The 18,359-nt window shown below is 41.7% G+C and overlaps 1 protein-coding gene across 4 annotated transcripts; it reads left to right on the top strand.

The window, feature by feature from the left end:
• The first annotated feature begins 116 nt into the window (after positions 1–116).
• NBR1 (NBR1 autophagy cargo receptor) lies at positions 117–17,683 on the top strand. Of its 4 annotated transcripts, none has more exons than XM_032711264.1 (21): positions 118–270; positions 2,468–2,530; positions 3,595–3,613; positions 3,993–4,015; positions 4,803–5,000; positions 5,547–5,618; positions 6,613–6,815; positions 7,817–7,981; positions 8,453–8,659; positions 9,287–9,446; positions 9,629–9,916; positions 10,343–10,495; positions 10,950–11,025; positions 11,331–11,441; positions 12,241–12,432; positions 12,549–12,683; positions 13,290–13,656; positions 13,959–14,056; positions 14,248–14,326; positions 15,022–15,127; positions 15,483–17,683. In XM_032711264.1, exons 1-21 carry the CDS (start codon positions 169–171, stop codon positions 15,657–15,659), a joined length of 2,994 nt encoding a protein of 997 aa, XP_032567155.1. In that variant the 5' UTR covers positions 118–168; the 3' UTR covers positions 15,660–17,683. The 4 variants fall into 4 exon arrangements, with proteins under 4 accessions (XP_032567156.1, XP_032567155.1, XP_032567154.1 ...); XM_032711263.1 differs by having other exon boundaries at positions 5,544–5,618; XM_032711266.1 differs by lacking the exon at positions 118–270 and adding an exon at positions 2,235–2,323 and having other exon boundaries at positions 5,544–5,618.
• Positions 17,684–18,359: the final 676 nt, after the last annotated feature.

Raw genomic sequence — 18,359 nt, 5'->3', positions numbered from 1 at the left:
CCCGGCCCCGCCCCTCCGGCCAACCAGGTTGGCGGGCAGGATGAGTGACAGGCGGGACAGCCAATAGCGCTGCGCGGAGGGCGTGGGGGGCCGACCACCCTTCGAGCCGCCATGTTGGGCTGGTCGGGCCGGCGGCCGGTGCTGCCCCTGGGCCCGCGGGAGCGCGCGATGGAGCCCCCGGTGACCCTCCGCGTCTCCTGCCGCGGCGACACCCGCAGCTTCGTCGTGTCGGACCCGGCGCACACGACGTGGGCCGATGTGGAGGCCATGGTGAGCGCGGCCCGGCCGCGGGAGGTGGGGAAGGGGGGGTTACAGCCGCCTTGGTGAGATGCTGACCATGCCAGCGGCTCTCTGAGGGCCCGGCATCTTCTCCCGCGCCTTCCAAAGCCCTGTCCCCTGTTTCTCAGGCTCTCAGCACTGGTGGTTTGTACTGCTGCAGTCTCGGGTTTTCTTTTAGCCTTTAACTCCTGCTTTGTGCTTAGAGTGACCTGAAAAACCTGTTTCGGAAAAAGATTCTTATGGGTCCCTTTTATTTTCCTGTGCGAGCAGGTGGCTTTAGTTGTGTTCTTTGCCCATTTCCGCAGGTATGGACGGTTGGTTTTGCCCTTGTACCCCTCTGTAAAGTACACTCTGTTCCTCTTATCTGCCATTCTTTTACTCATTGAAGTAGTTATTGTGAAGTAACGCGTGTCTGTTGCTTTTCTGAAGATGCGTCTGTGCTTTCTGGGGTCCCGAATCACTAATACGTTCTTGGCCCCTTGCTTCCAGGAGCTCTGTGTGTGCCAGTTTGGACAGAACAGTGTCTGACTGGGCCACGTGTGGGTAGGCAGTTGTTTATGAAGGTCTGTATATGCTCTTGGTATAGTCAAAAGTTTTTGTTTGGATGTTTGTTTTTAGGGCTATTTTGTGAAAATTCCTGGCTGAGGCTAAAATTGAGTTGTAAGCATTCCCTTGGCTGTTATGAAGCTAATGTGTTTTTTTTTTTTTTTTTGTTTTGTTTTTTTTTTTTTTTTTTTTTTTTTTTTTTTTTTTTTTTTTGTTTTTTTAAATTATTATTCCTTCTGTAACAACTGTTCTGGTTTTTAGCTTACTTTTAAAGTTGTACCTTAAGAAGTCTTGTCACTGTTTTATTTTGTCTTCTAGCTATCATTTTCCAGAATGCAGGAGGCTCTTGCTTTGTGAATTACTCAAGTTCAAAGCTTGAAATGTGGCATCTTCACTTGTTGTGTTTCAGTCCTCTGGAAGAGGCACTAGTTCAGTCTTAAAATACTTAGTGGCAAGTAGACCCTGCAGGAATGTCTGAGCTAGTCAGAATCCTGCTTGCATCAAAGCTGGAAGCAGATTAGTGTGTAAGCACCGTGTTGCCCTTAATCTTAGGTAGTCTGAGAGCAAGGGTGTGTTTGTTCAAGGTGTGGTGTTCTATTACAATAATGCTTCCCTACCCAGGGTAATGCCATGGGTTCTCTCTGTTGTGTGAATTACTGCTTGAAGAGAGTATCAGATAAACTCTGTCTTTCCTATGTTTTAATATTTTATTGGATGTGTTTCTAAGGGATAACCCCATCTCTCATTCTGGTTTGAGTTTTAGGGGAACAATCTGTGGTACTACACAGTGTGGGTACAGACCACAGTTTCTTCTTGATCAGCCAAGTCTGTTCTCTCACTGCAGTCCCAAAATTTGGGATATGCTGCTGGAAGAGCCTGCCTGTAGTAGCATGTCCACTGCAGAATGTGTTTGGCTGTGTCCCTGTGCTCCAGTGGTGCTGTGTAAGTCCCAACAGCCTCTGTCAGCTGAGGTGTTCTGTTAGGTCTGGGCTGGCAGAACATGTCAAGTCTTTCAGAGAGTTTCTGCTGGGAAGGATACAGCTTGTGTAGGTACCTGCTACAAACTGTGCTGTGGAGACTTGCTCAGCACGTGGAAACATCTGCCTTCATTTATGGTTCATTTGGTGCTGTTCACTCTGCCCTGCTAATGTAAAATGCAAAATAGCTGCTCAACTTTGTCCTCCAAATTCTGATAGGCTAAAAAAAGGCTGATCACCTGTGTGAGCTGCATTCCAGGTGCTTTTCAGTGTAAAAGGTAGTGTTTGGGGGCTGTTGGCCTTAGCCTTCACATTTGGCAGTGTTTACTATGACTGAGTTTATTAACCCTGAGCTTGTCCTCTCAGAATGGGAAGGTTATTATTATTTGTTTTGGAGCAAACATTAACCAGGGAAGGTGCAACGTGAAAGAAATGAATTTATTCTTTTCATTAGGGAAAGTTAGTAACAGTTGGAGGGAAGGCACCGGGGAGAGTGATTCAACTTCAGAGGAATGGATTTTGTAAAACAGTCTTTGCTTCAGTTGGGAAACTGAAGGGAGGGGTGGGAGGGTTATAATATTACTCCCAATTAATAATCATGTTTAACTGAGGACACCTGTGGTCCTGTCTCATTGTGGTTTTGTGTTCATTTGTTTTCATTACAGGTTAAGGTTTCATTTGACCTGGACAACGTTCAGATCAAATACATTGATGAGGACAATGATGAGGTAAAACACCTACCACCCTGCCCTCCCAACAGCTCAACCAGAAAATGGCTGCTGGGAACCTTTTCTGCCTCACAATAATTTGTAGTGGGTCCTTCAGGAGCATCTGTTATGCAGATCAGGGGATGGGGGTGGTTTGTCCCTTTAATAAGAAAATAGCTGTTATTCTGGTTTTGCTCTTAATGCAGCATACATATTTTAAAATACTTTTTTAGAAGCTGCTGCCTTTCTTTTTCCCACCCCCTTGAAACAGCCAGTGGTTCTGTGTGTTCTGAGGGAGGGATGTTTGTGTTGAGGAACTTGATTTTTCTTTTTATGAGAATAAGATAGTTGTAACTATTGGTGTTTGCAGCCACGGTAAAGCCCTGGCTCTTCAATCTGCACTCCTTCCTCTGGAAAATGTAGGTCCCCTGTCATTAGCATGTGTTTGCTTCAGTGATCTGGTGTACTCAAATCCTCTGCTTGCTTTATGCAATTGCTGTAATCTCCAAGCAGATTACTGACTCAGAAAACAAATTGGTTACTTTTAGTTGTCCTTATTGAGTAACTTCCTGCTTGGCACAGCCTCACCCTCTGGTGTTCTTTCTGTTTGTCTAGAGGTTCAGGGGAAAATGTAACTCTTAGACACAACAGACCTTTTGCAAACCCCATGTTGCACTGCTCAGGTTATGGCTCTACTAAATTGCAGAGATGGACTCCCTGTAGTTATTTTTTTTTTTCCTCTAAGGGGAAATGTCAGGATGGTCCCAGCAACCTTTCAGGGAAAGATTCTCCCCTTATTCTCCAGCCTGTATCTTATATAAATATATAGATGCATCTGTGAAAGCTCCCTTTGCAATACTGGTCAAACTGACTAAACCCTGTTCAGAATCAGGCAATGCTGTGGGCATTAAATAGCTTCTTGTACTGGTAACTTCTGTGTGCAGAATGGATAAATGAGTATCTGTATTTGGAGTGGTGTTTTGGAAACTCCAAGTAAAAGTGCTTTTATTCTGGAAGTGTGTTAATTTTAAGAGAATTGCAAAAATGTGGCTGTGGCTCTCACTCACTGTTGTTTTTCTTTGCAGGTCTCTGTGAATAGCAAAGGTGAGCTGCTGCTTTATTGAAGTGAAATCAAGAAACAGACCCCAACTGTTGTTTGTGGGTTTTGGAGAAGCACTTGAGAATGCTTGCTTTTTGATTTTTGTATTTTATATATCATTGGGCATCAAATTCTTCCCAAAGGAAGGAGTTTTTGATCTGTAGGAACAAATTGGATATGGCTAAATTAATGGAATGCTGCAGCTCTCAGCTGTGAGGAGGTGTGCTTGTTGCTGTATATACAATTTCTTTCTTTCAGTAGCACTACTTTAAAAGAATTTACAGTAGTGGAGACTCCTTGTGGTGTAAGACTCCCTAAATACTCTGTGCTAAATTTGTATCTGTTTGAGATAGGGAAAATTCACATTTTTCTCTTTTTCTTTAGAGGAATATGAAGAAGCTCTGAAGGTAAATGCTCTCTCTGACTTTTTCAATATATTCATTGTTCTCCAATGAAAATTAATGTTGCTGAGAAAATACCAGAATTACCTGGCCCATGGAAATCTGAATAGCTCAGTTTTCTAGCTTTGGACAATAGCTTGAATATCTTACTAAATTTTTTTTTCCTTCCTGGCTAATAAATTAGTTGCATAGGCAGTTGTGATTCAGGACCCTGAACAGCAATTGGTTGGTTAAGTGACTGACTTTCTCAAACAGTAATCCCATATTTGGAGATGCTGGGCTCTTGTGGATCTCTTGTCACACAGACTCTACTGCCAGAGTAAAACATTGAAAATTCTATTTAGTGTCAGTGCTTAGTTACTTTAGGAGCAGTTAGTTTTATGTAGACAAAATAAAATTGCATTCCTTTACATTTCAGTTTTACATTAGCAATGCTTTTGGAACTTTTTGCTCACGGTCTGGATTTAAAATCTGATAATTTGAAAATAATCATAAATTCCTGGACAGAATCTGTTATTTACTGGCCCATGTGAACACTTTATTTTAGGTAGAAAAATTCCTGTAGGATATCTGCATTATTATCCTTTGGCATGTAATAAACCTTTTAATAAGCATATTGGTAACCTTTAAGAAGTAGAACATCAGTTGACTCTACCTTGGCATCTCTGTTTTCTTTTTGCCTGTTAGTCTTTCCCCATCTTTTCTCTGTTTTCTCCAATGTAGTGCAGTGCTGTGTTTTTACAGATTTTGTATGCTGATTGAAAGTGGAAAATGTGGTGTATGTGTTATTTAGATTGCAGTTAAACAAGGAAATCAACTTCAGATGAATGCCTATGAAAGAAACCCTGCTTGTGCTTTGCAAGTACCTGAAAAAACTGTGACAGAAAAGCTGATGCTTCTGAAGGATGAGAAGAAACCTCTTTTATGCTATTCCATGCTAGCTCAGGGATTACAGGAAGAATTAAAAGATGACAAGGAGCTGACCATTCAGGTAGGAGCTAGAGCTGCATTATGTATTAATTAAAACAATTAATAAGTGTAATTCACTTTATGGACTTATTATCCTCTTTGCCCATACATCAAAACTGAGTTCAGAGGTTGGTCTCTGTTTTCAGCTACCTGCACCCACTGAAGCTCACCAAATAATGTGAATTTTCAAGGGGATAGTTTGATGCTGCCTTTAGAAATACAGGTGTTTTAGAAATACAGATGCTTTCATGTTGACCATTCTTAAATATTTTGATAAACAAAGTAATTGGTCTCCTGAAGCCCTCCTTGCCTTCTAATAACTTTTGTATACTTGACTACTTTGGATTTGCTGTGTAATTACACTCAAGTGCCAATGGAGCAGAAATCTTTCAGGAAAATGTCAGTGGTTATCTTGTGTTGCTTCTCCACTGTTTTCTGAAGAACTTTAAATTTTTTTTTATATAGACACTTCAGAGCTATTTCAGTGGTTAACTCACTGTGTTGAGGATGTTTTTTTCAACTTTGCATGCTTTTTTGTTTGGTTGGTTTGGTTTTTTTCCCCCAGCAGAAGTTAAATCAGACACAAACAGGAAGCACAAGTGAAGATCCTCCAGAATGGTTTACAAGCTACTTGGAAACAGTAAGTGCATTGTCTTGCAAGTACTGGTATTCCTAAAGAAATGCATAAGAAGTTGTGGGTGGAAGAGTTCCTTGTGATGCCTAACTCTAGACATCTCAACAGAGTTGCTGTCAGCACAGCTTGATCCATGCCCCTTGTGAAAAGTGGGTTGTTTGTTTTATGCATTTGACTAGTTTTGAGTGTAGTTTTAAGTTGCTCCTGTGATAGAATCCAGACAGCCCTAGGAACTCCAGACCATGGAATAGGAATAGTGTTGCTGTTGTAGACTCTTGATTGTCCAGTTTCAGCAGGACAATAGATATGGTTTCCTGTGATTGAAAGCAGAGCATTTAATGACCTTGCTTTTCTTGACTGTTCACTTCGAGTAAATACTTCCAGGAAGCCATTGACAATAACCAACAATTAAGATGTGGTTGTTAACTTGTTTTGAGTAGCTAATAAACATCACTGAGAAGCAGTTTGATACCATCACTAAGAATTCATTAGCTAACGAGTTCTTGAAACTAAAAAGTTCAGTGTACAGTAGTATGTGCATTTATCTTTAAGCTTTTCTTTCTAGAGTTTCCTTTCTTTCTTTGCCACCTTTTTATACAAACTAAAGATAGGGGAAGTTCATGGTTATGTCTAAAACATCCCTGATAGACAAATCAGAATTTAATGGTAGAGACTCCAGAAGGGTTTGGGAGTTGTGATAATTGTTTTGGGAGATGAGTTTCCTTCCCTTCATGCAAGGTTATGGAAGAAGAACCTTAAATGTTGTAAGCACAAGTATGTGATTTTTAACTTGCCTTTTTAAAAGCTCTGGGCTGGTATTTTCTAAAATAAAAATCCTCTGGAATGGGGTACTTGTTTAATTTCCTGTAGAATGTGCTGGGTGGGTGGGAGGTGGGTTCTGAACTACTGACTTACGGGTTGGGAGGCTTGAGAAAACGCGACGCGACTGTTCAAACCGTGCAGGTGGCTCTCATCCACGACCACTTCAATTTCTTTCTAGTTCAGGGAACAAGTAGTTAAGGAGACTGTCGAGAAGCTGGAGCAGAAGCTGTATGAGAAGCTTGTTCCTAGCAGTCAGCCTGCAGACTTTGCTGAGAGCTCAGCTGCAGCAGCACCTCCCCCTGCGGAGGGCAGCCCCTGTGACTGGTTGATCTCCTGCTGCAACTGCCAGGCCCGGATCGTGGGGGTGCGCTACCAGTGCAGGTACAGTGCCCTGGCAGGGTGGGAATCCTGGCGTGGAGGGGCTGTGGGTGAGTCTCAGGAACTGTCTCGGGGTCACAGACTTCCAGATCTCTAACCAGCAGCCTGCTGTGCCTTTCAGAATGTCAGTCTGCGTCTCACCAACGTCTCCTGTGGTGACTAGACTTCATCTGCATAAAAGCAAGATTAATACTATTCTGAGCAAAGGTGATGAAGTGAGAGAACTTTTTAACACCTATTCACCATCACTCTTTACCTTACTTGCACGTAAGATGCAGTAATTGTAAAGGAAAATGTTTTGCTCGGTTAACTAAACAGAAAAGCAAACCTTGTAACCACCAGCCTACAGTAATGCTTTGTTTGGCTCTGAGAGTCAATGAAACTAAGGCAGATCATGCTTTTTTTAATGATCTGGCTTGTCAGTTTAATAATATGAAATAGGTATTGATGAATGTCTTAAATGAGGTATTTAAAAGTGAGGGTTTTATTCAAATGAGGCAACTGCTGTAAAGGTAAGTGTTTTGGGACTAGACAGATGTCTGGATGGAATTGTAACAGGGTTTTTCTTTGGATTTTTTTTTTTTCTTGCTGACAGGAGATGAGAGCCTGTTTTTTATCAGTCCTGTTCCTGTAGGACCATCTGCTTTGCATCCCTGAGTACTTGTTGACTTAGCCTCTGTATTTTCATAAGTATGGTGCTGGCACTGGATTTCAGTAAAATGTTCTATCCCTTGTAGCAACAATTTTAGTCATTTTGCTAAAGGAAGCATCAATTTTTTCCAGTGTGTGTTCAAGAAGGAAGTGGGGACTGTGTTGCAGTTTTCCCCAGAAGAGAGAGAATCATCTGGGCATTCCAGATGGCTCCAAATATCCATGTATAAGTTGGACAACCAGATGCTGTCGTTTGGGCACTGCCTACAGTGGTAGTGGTAGGGTGACATAGAGTTGTTCCTCTGCAGAAATTCTTTGCCTCTTGGTAACATTCTGTCTCTTCTGCTTTGCAGCCTTTGTCCAGCCTACAACATCTGTGAAGAGTGTGAAGCAGGAACATATGCCCACGATCCAAACCATGTCTTGTTAAAGCTGCGCAGGCCCGTCCTCTGCACTGCTGAGAATTACAGCCCTGCAGAGCTCCCACCACGCCTTCCTGCCACTCTGGAGCAAGTCAGGTGAACAAACCCATCTGCCAGTACCTGACAAGATTGTCCTGACAGCAGTAGAAACACCTGTATTGAGGTTGATGTTCAGCTTTTATTTTAGAGATGACAAGAAATGGTACTCAGACTTTATTGCGTGTAGCTCAAAAGAGCGACGTACTTTTAAAGGGCCTAAGTCACAAATCTTTATTGTTATTTTTAATAATAAAATAGAAAATGCAGACTTCTGTGTCATAGGTGGATAGCAAACTTTGAAAGCTTGCTTTTTCTTTGAGCACTCTGTATTTGCCTTTGCTCTTTCACTGAGGCCATTCAAACTAGTTCCACAAGCAACTCTGAGGATGTTCTTTGGAAATTATTTGGTATCCAGTCTAGAAGCCTGAGACATTTCCTGAAGTGTTCCCTTGAGACTAAGACTCTGCTGACTAAAGCTAAATTCTGGCCAATTCAATGTATTATAATAGTGTCTTATTCTCTCTGCAGGCTCCAGAAACAGATGGACAAAAGATTTCTGAAGGCAGAGAAGCAAAGATTACGAGCAGAAAAGAAACAGCGAAAAGCAGAGGTCCGAGAGCTCAAAAAGCAGCTAAAATTGCACAGGAAAATTCATATGTGGAACTCTGTCCATGTATTGGAAACGAGCAGCTCACCTACTCTGAAATCTGAGAGTCTCCAACCTAACACCTTCCTGTAAGAGATGTTGTTAGCTGAGCATCTGGTAGTTGTGCTGTCTGACCTTTTGTGATGGGACCAAGTTGAAGTGGAGGAAGGTTATGAAGTTGCTCATTCAAAGTATGATTTGTCATTGGATCCTGTGAGAATTTTTTATTTGCAAGGTGGAGTGTTTTTAATTGGGAGGAGCTCTCCCAGGAGAAGGAAAAAAGTTACTGATGGTTATTAATAGAAACTTACTGATTTATCTAGGTTTAGGAGGAAGGGGAGTGCCTAGGATTAGATACACATGCATGTGCATACAGGAAAAATGAGCACTGCTACCAGTTTTTAAAAAGTCTGTATCTTCCTGCTTTATTAAGTGTGTCTGCATAAGGTCAAGTACATTCTGTGTACTTATGATGTTCAATGGTCTTTTTTCTTTGTGTGCTCTTAGTCTGAGGTTCATTAGACAGCAGCCTTTGCAGGCAATCACTTTGCATTTCCTATTCCCTTTGGGTTTATGAATGTACAGTGTAAAACTTGTATAGTTTTAGTTTCTTTAATTCATCCCTTCTATTTAGGGCATTTAACAGTCAGATTAACGTTATTGGCAGCCGAACTTCTTCAGTTTTGGTGTATTTGCTGTTGTTTCCTCAATCTCAGGAGTCCTAATCAACCCTTCCAAGCAATTGTCCCAACACTAAGTGCAGTATTTGTGGATGAGAATTTGCCTGATGGCACTCACTTGCAACCAGGAACAAAGTTTATCAAACACTGGCGAATGAAAAATACTGGCAATGTGGAATGGAGCTCAGACACAAAGGTATCTTGCCTTTGCTATTACTTTTACACACTAAAATAGTTCTGGAAGATAATATTTACATGTGAATTCTCTGTGGGGACCCATTTAGGATTTCCTTTGGCCTGTTGATTCACAAGCTGGGAATTTTGGGACAATGAGCTGTCTAGGAGTTAATTTTTGGCTTTTTCTGTTGTATATTTCAGCTGAAACTTATGTGGGGAAATCTGACCTTGGCATCTTCTGAGAAAAAAGATGTGGTAGTGCCATCCCTTCCATCGGGACAAGTGGGAACTGTTTCAGTTGAGTTTGTAGCTCCTAATATTGAAGGAACTTACACTTCTCACTGGAGACTGTCACACAAAGGAGAACAGTTTGGGCCAAGGATCTGGTGCAGTATTGTTGTGGATCCCTCTCCAGCTGCTGACTGTCTAGAAAGTGAGTGGAAGGATTCTGACTCCTGTCAGAAGAGTAACAGTTCCAGCACCAAACAGGCAAGTCACTCACCTGGTATTGGGGAAATTCTGAATTACCTAGGAGAAGGAGCATTGTGTATTGTTTGGCAGAGTGCTACTAACTATTTGAGGGGATTCTTTTAGTTGTTTGCTTTTAAATTCTATTTTTAATAGGAAAGAAATGCAAGATATATTGCATTTATAAGTTCTAAAATGGTTATTCTTTTTGACAGGCCTGAGATTAGTTATCAATCTGCTTTAGCTATTTGTCTGGTTCTTTGAACTGAAACACTGCAGAATTTCTCTTTATTAGGTCTTGTCCTTTTGGCCTCTAAGATGTGTTATTTTAAATCTCTTTCAAGTTACTTGAGTGCTTACAAAAATTCGGGCTTTACATTTTATCTGATATTTTATTTACTGTCTGCCTAAGGGGCTTCTGGGACACTGTTTTTTTTGTTTTTGCAGGATGCTTCCTTCAAAACAGAAGCAAGTGCTCAACTGATGGGTGAAATCACAGAGCAGGCTGAAGTATCTCTGCCAACTATTCCTTTAAAGATCAAAAATCTGCCAAGTGAGAGAGAGTTTTACATCCCGTCTGTTGATCTCCTCACTGCACAGGTAAAGTGCTGAAATTCAGGCAGAGATAAAGCAAACCATGTTGGGTTTGATGTCTAGGTATGTAGACATCCATAAGAATAAAGCTTCTGAGCTCTGAACTGGCCACTCTACTTTCAGAAAGAGTGTACTGCATTATATATGGCAGAGCTGTTTTCTTCTAAGTGGTATCAGGGACTGTCACTGTGTGGAAGGTATGTGCAGGACAGATTAAGATTCTCAAAAAAGAGTCAGCATTGGCTCTTTCTCTGGCCCCTAACAAGGGAGTTCTTAGCTTTGTCTCTCACTGCCCTGATTTGTGCACTGCATCCTATGACATGGGTGTATGTTGTGGGAAAACTGCCCTCTGAGGAACAAAATGTTATTTGTACCAAGTGGGATCTGGGCTGCCAAGTACAGATAACAATTCCATTTTAGGGTTTGCTGATGGAAACTTGTGTGGTGTTTCTTCATGTAGGATTTGCTGTCCTTTGAGCTGTTGGACATTAATATTGTGCAGGAATTGGAGCGAGTGCCACACAATACTCCTGTTGGTAAGGCTCTTGTATGCTGTGTTCTGTCTTGAGCACAGTCAGCTATCCTTTGCATTTTTCAGTACTGGCTTCTTTTCACCTTCATATCCCCAAGACCATACCATTGCAGGTGTTGAAGAATGCTGCCACTTTCTTTGCACAACCAGTGGCAGTGTCATGCAAAGTTAGTTGTTTATTTCACCAAATTATCTTGCAAAATAACTGAGTTTCTTCAGTCCCTTAAAAAGAATAACTTCTTAAAATGTTAACACCTGGAGGCTCCTACTCCCTTAGTGCCAATTATCTTTGCTCCCTGTGTTTTTCAGACATGACTCCATGCATGTCCCCTTTGCCACATGACAGCCCCTTGCTGGAGAAACCTGGCTTAGGTCAGATAGAGGAGGAGAATGAGGGGAGTGGATTTAAACTAGTTCCTGGTAAGCAGTAGTCCTGGGGAGCTTGGGGGTGAAGGGAGGATATTGTCTCTTCTGTGCAGTCAACAGACCTGATGTCTGAAAAGAATTCTAACAACTGTCTTTTCTTTCTTTGGAAAAACAAATGATTGTTTGGCTCATAAACCTGTAGCCTGATGCTACTCTCCTGAATGTAGAGGTTGGAGCATAATGTATGTAGATTCAGAAATACAACTCACAGAATCACGGAATGGTTTGGGTTGGAAGGGACCTTAAAGATCATCCAGTTCTAACCACCCCCCTGCCATGGGCAGGGACACCCTCCACTATCCCAGGTTGCTCTTGGCCCTGTCCAGCCTGGTCTTGGACACTTCCAGGGATGGGGCAGGCACAGCTTCTCTGGGCAACCTGTGCAAGGGCCTCATCACCCTCACAGGGAAGAACTTCTGCCTAATATCTAATCTAAATGTACCCTCCTTGAGTTTAAAGCCATTTCCTGTTGTTCTATTACTGCATGCCCTTGTAAAAAGTCCTTTCAAATGCTTTTCTTAATTTGTCTAGAATTAATTTGCCACTAGAATTGTTGGGAGAGTTAACAATTTGCCCTTTATACACTAGGCTGTACTCAAAACACTCCAGGTGTGGCCCCCTCTGCTTCTCAATCACTTTGACGTTCAACTTGAACTGAATTCAAAAATCTTTCAATTTTTAGAAAGAATTAACACCCAGAGTCAATATTAGCCATGGGTAGCCTAAGAAATTGTTCTTATAAGTTACATTGCCTTGTGGTGGTAGTAAAATCTATTACATTTCCCTTCCCAAGGAGTGGCAGAAGGCTGCCTTCCTGTGGACTCTTCCATGGTGAAGGTGAAAGCTGAGCATGCACTGAACCAGGAGGAAGGGGAAGAAGATATGAGTGGGACTCAGTTTGTCTGTGAAACTGTGATTCGATCTCTGACCCTGGATGCTGCACCTGACCACAAGCCTCCACAAAAAAAAAATAAAGTCCTTCAGAGTAAGTACTGTCAGCTGCCTTCTCTGGTTTGACTTGTTTGGAGTCAGACATGGGACACAGATTGCTCAGCTCAGGTGGTGATAACATTAAATTGTTTTTCCTGATTGTTTTATTAGACTCTTTACAAACATTGCAAGACTCCTTCAGTTGCAATATGATAAATGAAGAATCTCCTATGATAAATACTAATTCCACTTCCAAAAAGGAAGCAAAGATTCATCAGTCAGAGCTAATTACGGAAAATTACTGTGGTAAGTAAAATAGATTTGAATTTAAGATGAAGCTGTAATAAGGGCTACAAAAAAAAAAAAAGGTGTAAAACCATCTGGCTGTTCTAGGAAATTGATCCTAATTACACAAAGAGAATCATTACATCAGAAAATTGGTGTCAGTGCTCTGAACAAGCACCTAATTGAACAGCTGCTTTTCTAAAAATGAAATTGAGGCATAAAGGTTCCATATATAATAAGTGCTCATATGTTAGGCATGACTGGTGCCTCCATATTCTGTACATGTAGCTTGAAGTCAGTACATATAACTGTTTCTGACCTGTTTCTAATGTATGTAATTTAGGTGCTGAAAACTATAGTTTTAACTTCCCTGTATAGCTCTTACTCCTGTTTTTATTTTAAGCATTAATATCAGCAGTGTATTTGTATTTATATAGGCTTAACACTAAGATCACTTAACTCTTTCACACTATACCCTCCCCCCGACAGACAAAGCAAATTATACCATTAATAGCATCAGCAAAGATTTACAGTTGTTTCTAAATCCTTGTCTCTTACAGCTGGGACAATGCTGTCTCTGTTGCCCATAAAAATGGGTAATGGTAATACCTCACTTTTTTTCCTTAGGGAAGGAAGGGGACCTTCCACCATCTGCTGAGAGCACGAGCCCTTGTAGTGGTGCTGACAATTGTGAGGAAGAGGAAGATAAAGATGATGTTCAGAGTCAAGGCTCCTCTGCTTCATCAGAGGATTATATCATTATTCTCCCTGAGTGCTTTGACACAAGTCGGCCTTTGGGCGAGTCCATGTATAGTTCAGCTCTTTCTCAGCCCAGTTTGGAAAAGACAGGAGAACTTGAAGCAGGAGCAGAGAGCCCTGAAGCAGGAAGCCAGCCACAGATCCACGGGGTCAGTGACATTTTGTCAACTTCCCAAACACTGGCTGCAGTGCCACTGACCCCAGAGACTGTGGACACCTCACCCCAGACACAAAGGTATGCTTTGGGCACAACAATGAAATGAGGATGCTGGTGTTGGTGTTGGTGTAGAGTCTGCAGGGTCTTGTGCTTAAGTTCAGTGTCCAAACAGAATTGTTGTAACAAAACTCTTGTCATATACAGGGGTGAATGTCCTTAAATTCTGCAACTTTTGAACTCACTGACTTAAGTAGTGCAAGACAGGGAGAGAAGGGACCATGTGAAGTTTTTTTTCTTTTGTCTGTTGATCTTGACTTACCTATGTATGTACATGTAGAATAGAAGTAGTAAAAGTAATTTTTTCTGCCTTATGTTTTCAGGAATCTTGCACCTCTTCAGGATCATATCTTCCAGGAACTAAACATATCAGCTTCAGAGAATATCTCTTCTGCTCCTCATAATCAAATACGAAGAGAAGGTATTGACAGGACTTAATAAAGAGTGCATCCTATTGCTATCACCTGTTCCTTATGCCTAGTATTGAATTTGATGTCTTGTTATGCTGAGTCCCACTCCTTTCCATTTATGTGTATGAGCTGCATCTCTCCAGCTTCTCATTAACTGGACCTGTTGACATTTTTGATTCCTTTTTTTTGATTCCTTTTCCAGAACCCAGTGGTGAAGACAGTCACGGTCCAGGATCTTCTGAATTTCCCCCTAGTAAACAGAAGTTCTCAGAATACCCAAGGTAATGATGCTGAAGCTGTGACTTCACAAACACTGTTTTAAACTGAGTACTGCTAAATTAGGCACCTAGGAAAAAGCACTGGCTTACAGACTTCATGTAGACCTTAGTTTGGAGAAAGGCCTCCCTTCTTAAAGGAAATATGCTGGATTTTATAATGCTGTGTTTTTATAAGATCTTGGTTTCTACTTGGACACAGATCTGCAGGCTCTGGCAAGGAAATGGGCAAGCAAAAGTTTATGAAAAGCTCGAGCTGAATCCTTCTAAAATTCTGTGGGGTTTGTTTTCTGGAAAATCTCAGGATTCTTAAAATGGTGATTTGCAAGTTAGCTATAAAATTAAGTGTCTTAAGATACTGAGACTGGAGGAATAAGGCAAAACATTAAGCAGAATATTAAGTGACTTAGAATTTATGGAAAACAAATAAAAGTTACTCTGGCCTGAATGGATGTGTCAGTGCACAGCTTCCATGCATGGATGTTCTCTGCTAGGTGAGAACACTTAAATCTTTACAAAAGGTCACTTCATGGAAAGCACAAAGCCACAAAGGAATGAGCTTCCTGCATAGCTCAGTTCCCAAACAGTGCTGATTCCTGTGGGTCAGGGGCTGTTCTCTCCAACAGCTGCACATCAACAGGCAGAGATTTGCATTTTGCTGAAACAAACTGACCCTAAAGTAAGACCTGGCCTCTCCACAGGTACCCTCAAGGAAGCAGCATTGCAGGAGAACTTGTCAAAGGAGCTTTGTCTGTTGCTGCTTCTGCCTACAAGGCATTATTTGCTGGACCTCCTATTATTGAGCAGGTAAATGTCTTTCCTGTATGCTGTGAGATTATTCATAGAGTCACAACCTTAAATTTATAACTGTGCATTATAAATGTACAATATTCTATGTAGGACTTAATGTAAGAATAGAATATTAAGCTTGATGGCATCCCTTTGAGGTATGTTGTGCCCAGCAGACTGGGAAATCCATGCCATGAGGATGGAAGCATTTCTCTTGTGGCATCATGTAAGAGTAGTAACTCACCTTTGTAAGTGAGCAGTGAAAGGGAAGATAAATGGCTTAATTGGGGCCAAAAGGGTCTCTGTGCCTCAATTCTGTTCCAGTATAATAAATTATCTTTTTTCAGCTGATCTTACTATCTTTTGTTTTCAGCAGCCTGCAGCTACAGAAGAGCAGACTGCCACTCTGCTGTCCAGCCTGTGTGAGATGGGATTCTGTGACAGGCAGTTAAACCTGAGGCTGCTGAAGAAACACAACAATAACATGATTCAAGTGGTAACTGAATTACTGCAGATCAGTAACAGTGACTGGTACAGCAGTAGATGCTGAACCTGCCTGGTGGAGGGAGGAATTGTCTTCATTGAGCAAGCTCTCATTAAACACTACAACAGGAGAAGGCTGCTCCTCAGCTGCTTTCTCTTTGGAGGTGTGATTAAAACTTTGGCTCTTCTTTGAGGTTTTTTTTTTCTCAAGGAAATGTCAAACAGCCCTTGTCATGGCATCTCTTGAACTGGACACCAGAATTTCAATTGTAATTTGAACCTCACAGTTAAATGGATAGTCTTTAAGTCTCTAATTTCAGACCGAATCCTTTTATCAGGGAATCCTGTAGAACTAAACTTGCACCCAGATGAGAGCTTCCCCTTTTACTGTTTGTAAAATCTTTTTTTTTAGGCAGCTGGACATTTTTGTTGACTTTTGACTAGCTTTGGAATAGGAATAAGTGTAAAATACTGTTGCAAAATGTAGTGCTGACGAATTTACAAGAGATGCCCAAAACTAGCAAGTTGTTTCTTCTGATGATTTAGTAATTGGTTTTCCAATGCATGATAGTGTTGTAACAGACTTAAACCTTACAAATTATTCTAAGAAAAAGAAGTTATTCATAGACAAAAGCCATCTTGAATCTAGTCTCAAAGTGTAACTGCAGTTATACTGAAGAATACCAGAGAAGTTGTTGTTTCTTGTAGCAGAAAGAAGCAGGAGAGTGAATTTACCACCAGCGATTGAACCAGCTCTTGTAATGACAGTGCAAACCAGATCTCTAACAGAAAAGTATAACCTACATAAAATATTTTGTTAAAAATGGAGTGTAAGGGTAGTAAAGGCCTTTCTAAGAATCTTTACAGACTCTTTATAAAAATATTAAAAATATGACCTTTATCTTTTTTTTCAGTGTAGTGCAAATGTCTTACTCTGTTAATACCACGTAGAAAGTTCAAGAATGTGTAGAAACCCAGACCTGAATTGGAGTACAAATTCTGGTAATGTTTAGTAATGGGAAGAGTGCTTGAGGCAGGGATTGGGTAACTTTACACTTTAGAGTTTGAAAAATGCATTAACTTAAGCACTTTCAAGTGTACAGTCTCCTCTGATGGTTCTAGCTGCTTCTGTGTTTCCATAGCCACATTTGTAGGATCCAGTTTTCTTGTAAAGATTTTGTTTTAGATGCCCATATTTAATCTGGAAATCTAAGAATTCCCTTATAAATGTGCTGAGAGAGATTTGATTCTGAAGAATCACAAGAAATGAGCACCAGACACTGCTGTGCAGTGGGGTATCCATAGATAATTCCTCAGAGTTCAGTCCCTCTGTAGGTGACAGTGTAGGAGACCAGTGATCCTAAAATACTTTATATTGCCCCTGCTTCAAACTAAAGTGTTCTGTTTTGTCACAATGTAGCTGAAGTGGTGTCAGTATTGTGACTGACCACGTTATCAGTAGGAATTTTTTAAAAGACTTAGTACCCATAGAGAGACCATTAAAATAGTTCAAGAAAACAAATGTATCATACCACTTTTGTTTTAAACCTATTTTTATAGATTGTGGAAGATAACACTCTTAAATGTTTATTTTGAAATACAGTAGAACTATTTTGCAGTGTTTCCCATCTCTGTACATCGGTACAACTGTGTGCTGTGGACCAGTTAAAGATCCTTCTGTAACTTTCCCCACTTTAACTTGGATGTGCTGTTTTGAGTATATTTTGACTAATGCCAACTCTAGAAGGAGGAGGAGGAAAGGGCAGGGATGCAATGCAGAAGCTGGTGACACTTTGAAGTGTAGTGTGGTTATTTGCTTGGACCTGTCAGGCTCAGCAGGACCCATGTTCTCTCTGTGTGTACCTTCGTAATTGGAATGTTAATGTGCTCTATAAATTAACAAAACTAAAACATCTGAGGAGGAACACTTTTATTGCAGATTGAAATGTCAAGCGTGAGATGCTGTTCCCTTTAGGTTACTTTTTACTAGGGTTTAGATGCTGTATGCTCAGGCTTAAGATATATTTCTGTCAGCTTTGTATATTTTGTTAATGGATGCATGGTATAATTTATAATACATTCTATAGAGCAGATGTGGCCTCTGCATCTTATTTCGGGCGAGCACTTCACGGGTGGCCGTGACTGGGGGGCTGGGGTGGGGGTTCCTCCGCCTGCTCTCCCTGCAGAGAGCACATGCCCTGGGCCACCGCGGGGTTGGTTCGGCTCGGGGGGAGCCCGAGGGGCAACCGGGGGCAGGAGCCGGGCCCGCGCTGAGACTTCTCACACCGTCACGGCCCCGGGGGGAGCTCCCACCGCTGTCCTGCTCTGTCCCCCAGTCAGTCAGTCAGTCAGTCAGTCAGTCAGTCATGGCTGGGCTTCGCGAACGAAGATTTGGGAAAGGTCTCTACCCACGTCTGTCACAAGCGCGCTGGTGGCTAAAAAGGCCAAGAGGAGACCAGCATGTCCGATTGCAAAAGGCACAGCAGAAAGACTCCTTCGGTGGTAAATTCTGCAAGGCACGATTCTTTCTGCGTTGCCTTTTCTCCTCAAGGGTGATCCTGCGTGCTTTCTCAAAGGCAGCAGCAGCGTTACAGACGGTGTGTCCCCCAGCGCGTGGCTCCCAAACAACAATCGAGGTCCCTTCAAGCTCACCGTCCGCTGGGGGGGCGGAGCGAAAGCACCTTTCCGGCTGCGTTAAGGAAAAAGCCTTTACGCGACCGGGCTGGCAGTCCGTTAAGCCTTTCTGCCCAGCAAACCCCTCCCGTGC

The sequence above is a fragment of the Chiroxiphia lanceolata genome, chromosome 26 (genome assembly GCF_009829145.1).
Source record: "Chiroxiphia lanceolata isolate bChiLan1 chromosome 26, bChiLan1.pri, whole genome shotgun sequence".
In the NCBI taxonomy this organism is placed as follows: Eukaryota; Metazoa; Chordata; class Aves; order Passeriformes; family Pipridae; genus Chiroxiphia; species Chiroxiphia lanceolata.
The sequence above is the reverse complement of the archived record's forward strand: the minus strand, read 5'-3'. Positions and strand labels throughout refer to the sequence as shown.

What these genes read in the sequence shown, in the direction of transcription:
- NBR1 (XM_032711263.1), top strand. Translation starts at nt 169, where the DNA reads ATGGAGCCCCCGGTGACCCTCCGCGTCTCCTGCCGCGGCGACACCCGC. An exon ending in GCCACTCTGGAGCAAGTCAG is followed by an intron (nt 7,982 to 8,452) that starts GTGAACAAACCC and finishes TTCTCTCTGCAG; the next exon opens with GCTCCAGAAACAGATGGACA. An exon ending in TTGATCTCCTCACTGCACAG is followed by an intron (nt 10,496 to 10,949) that starts GTAAAGTGCTGA and finishes TTCTTCATGTAG; the next exon opens with GATTTGCTGTCCTTTGAGCT.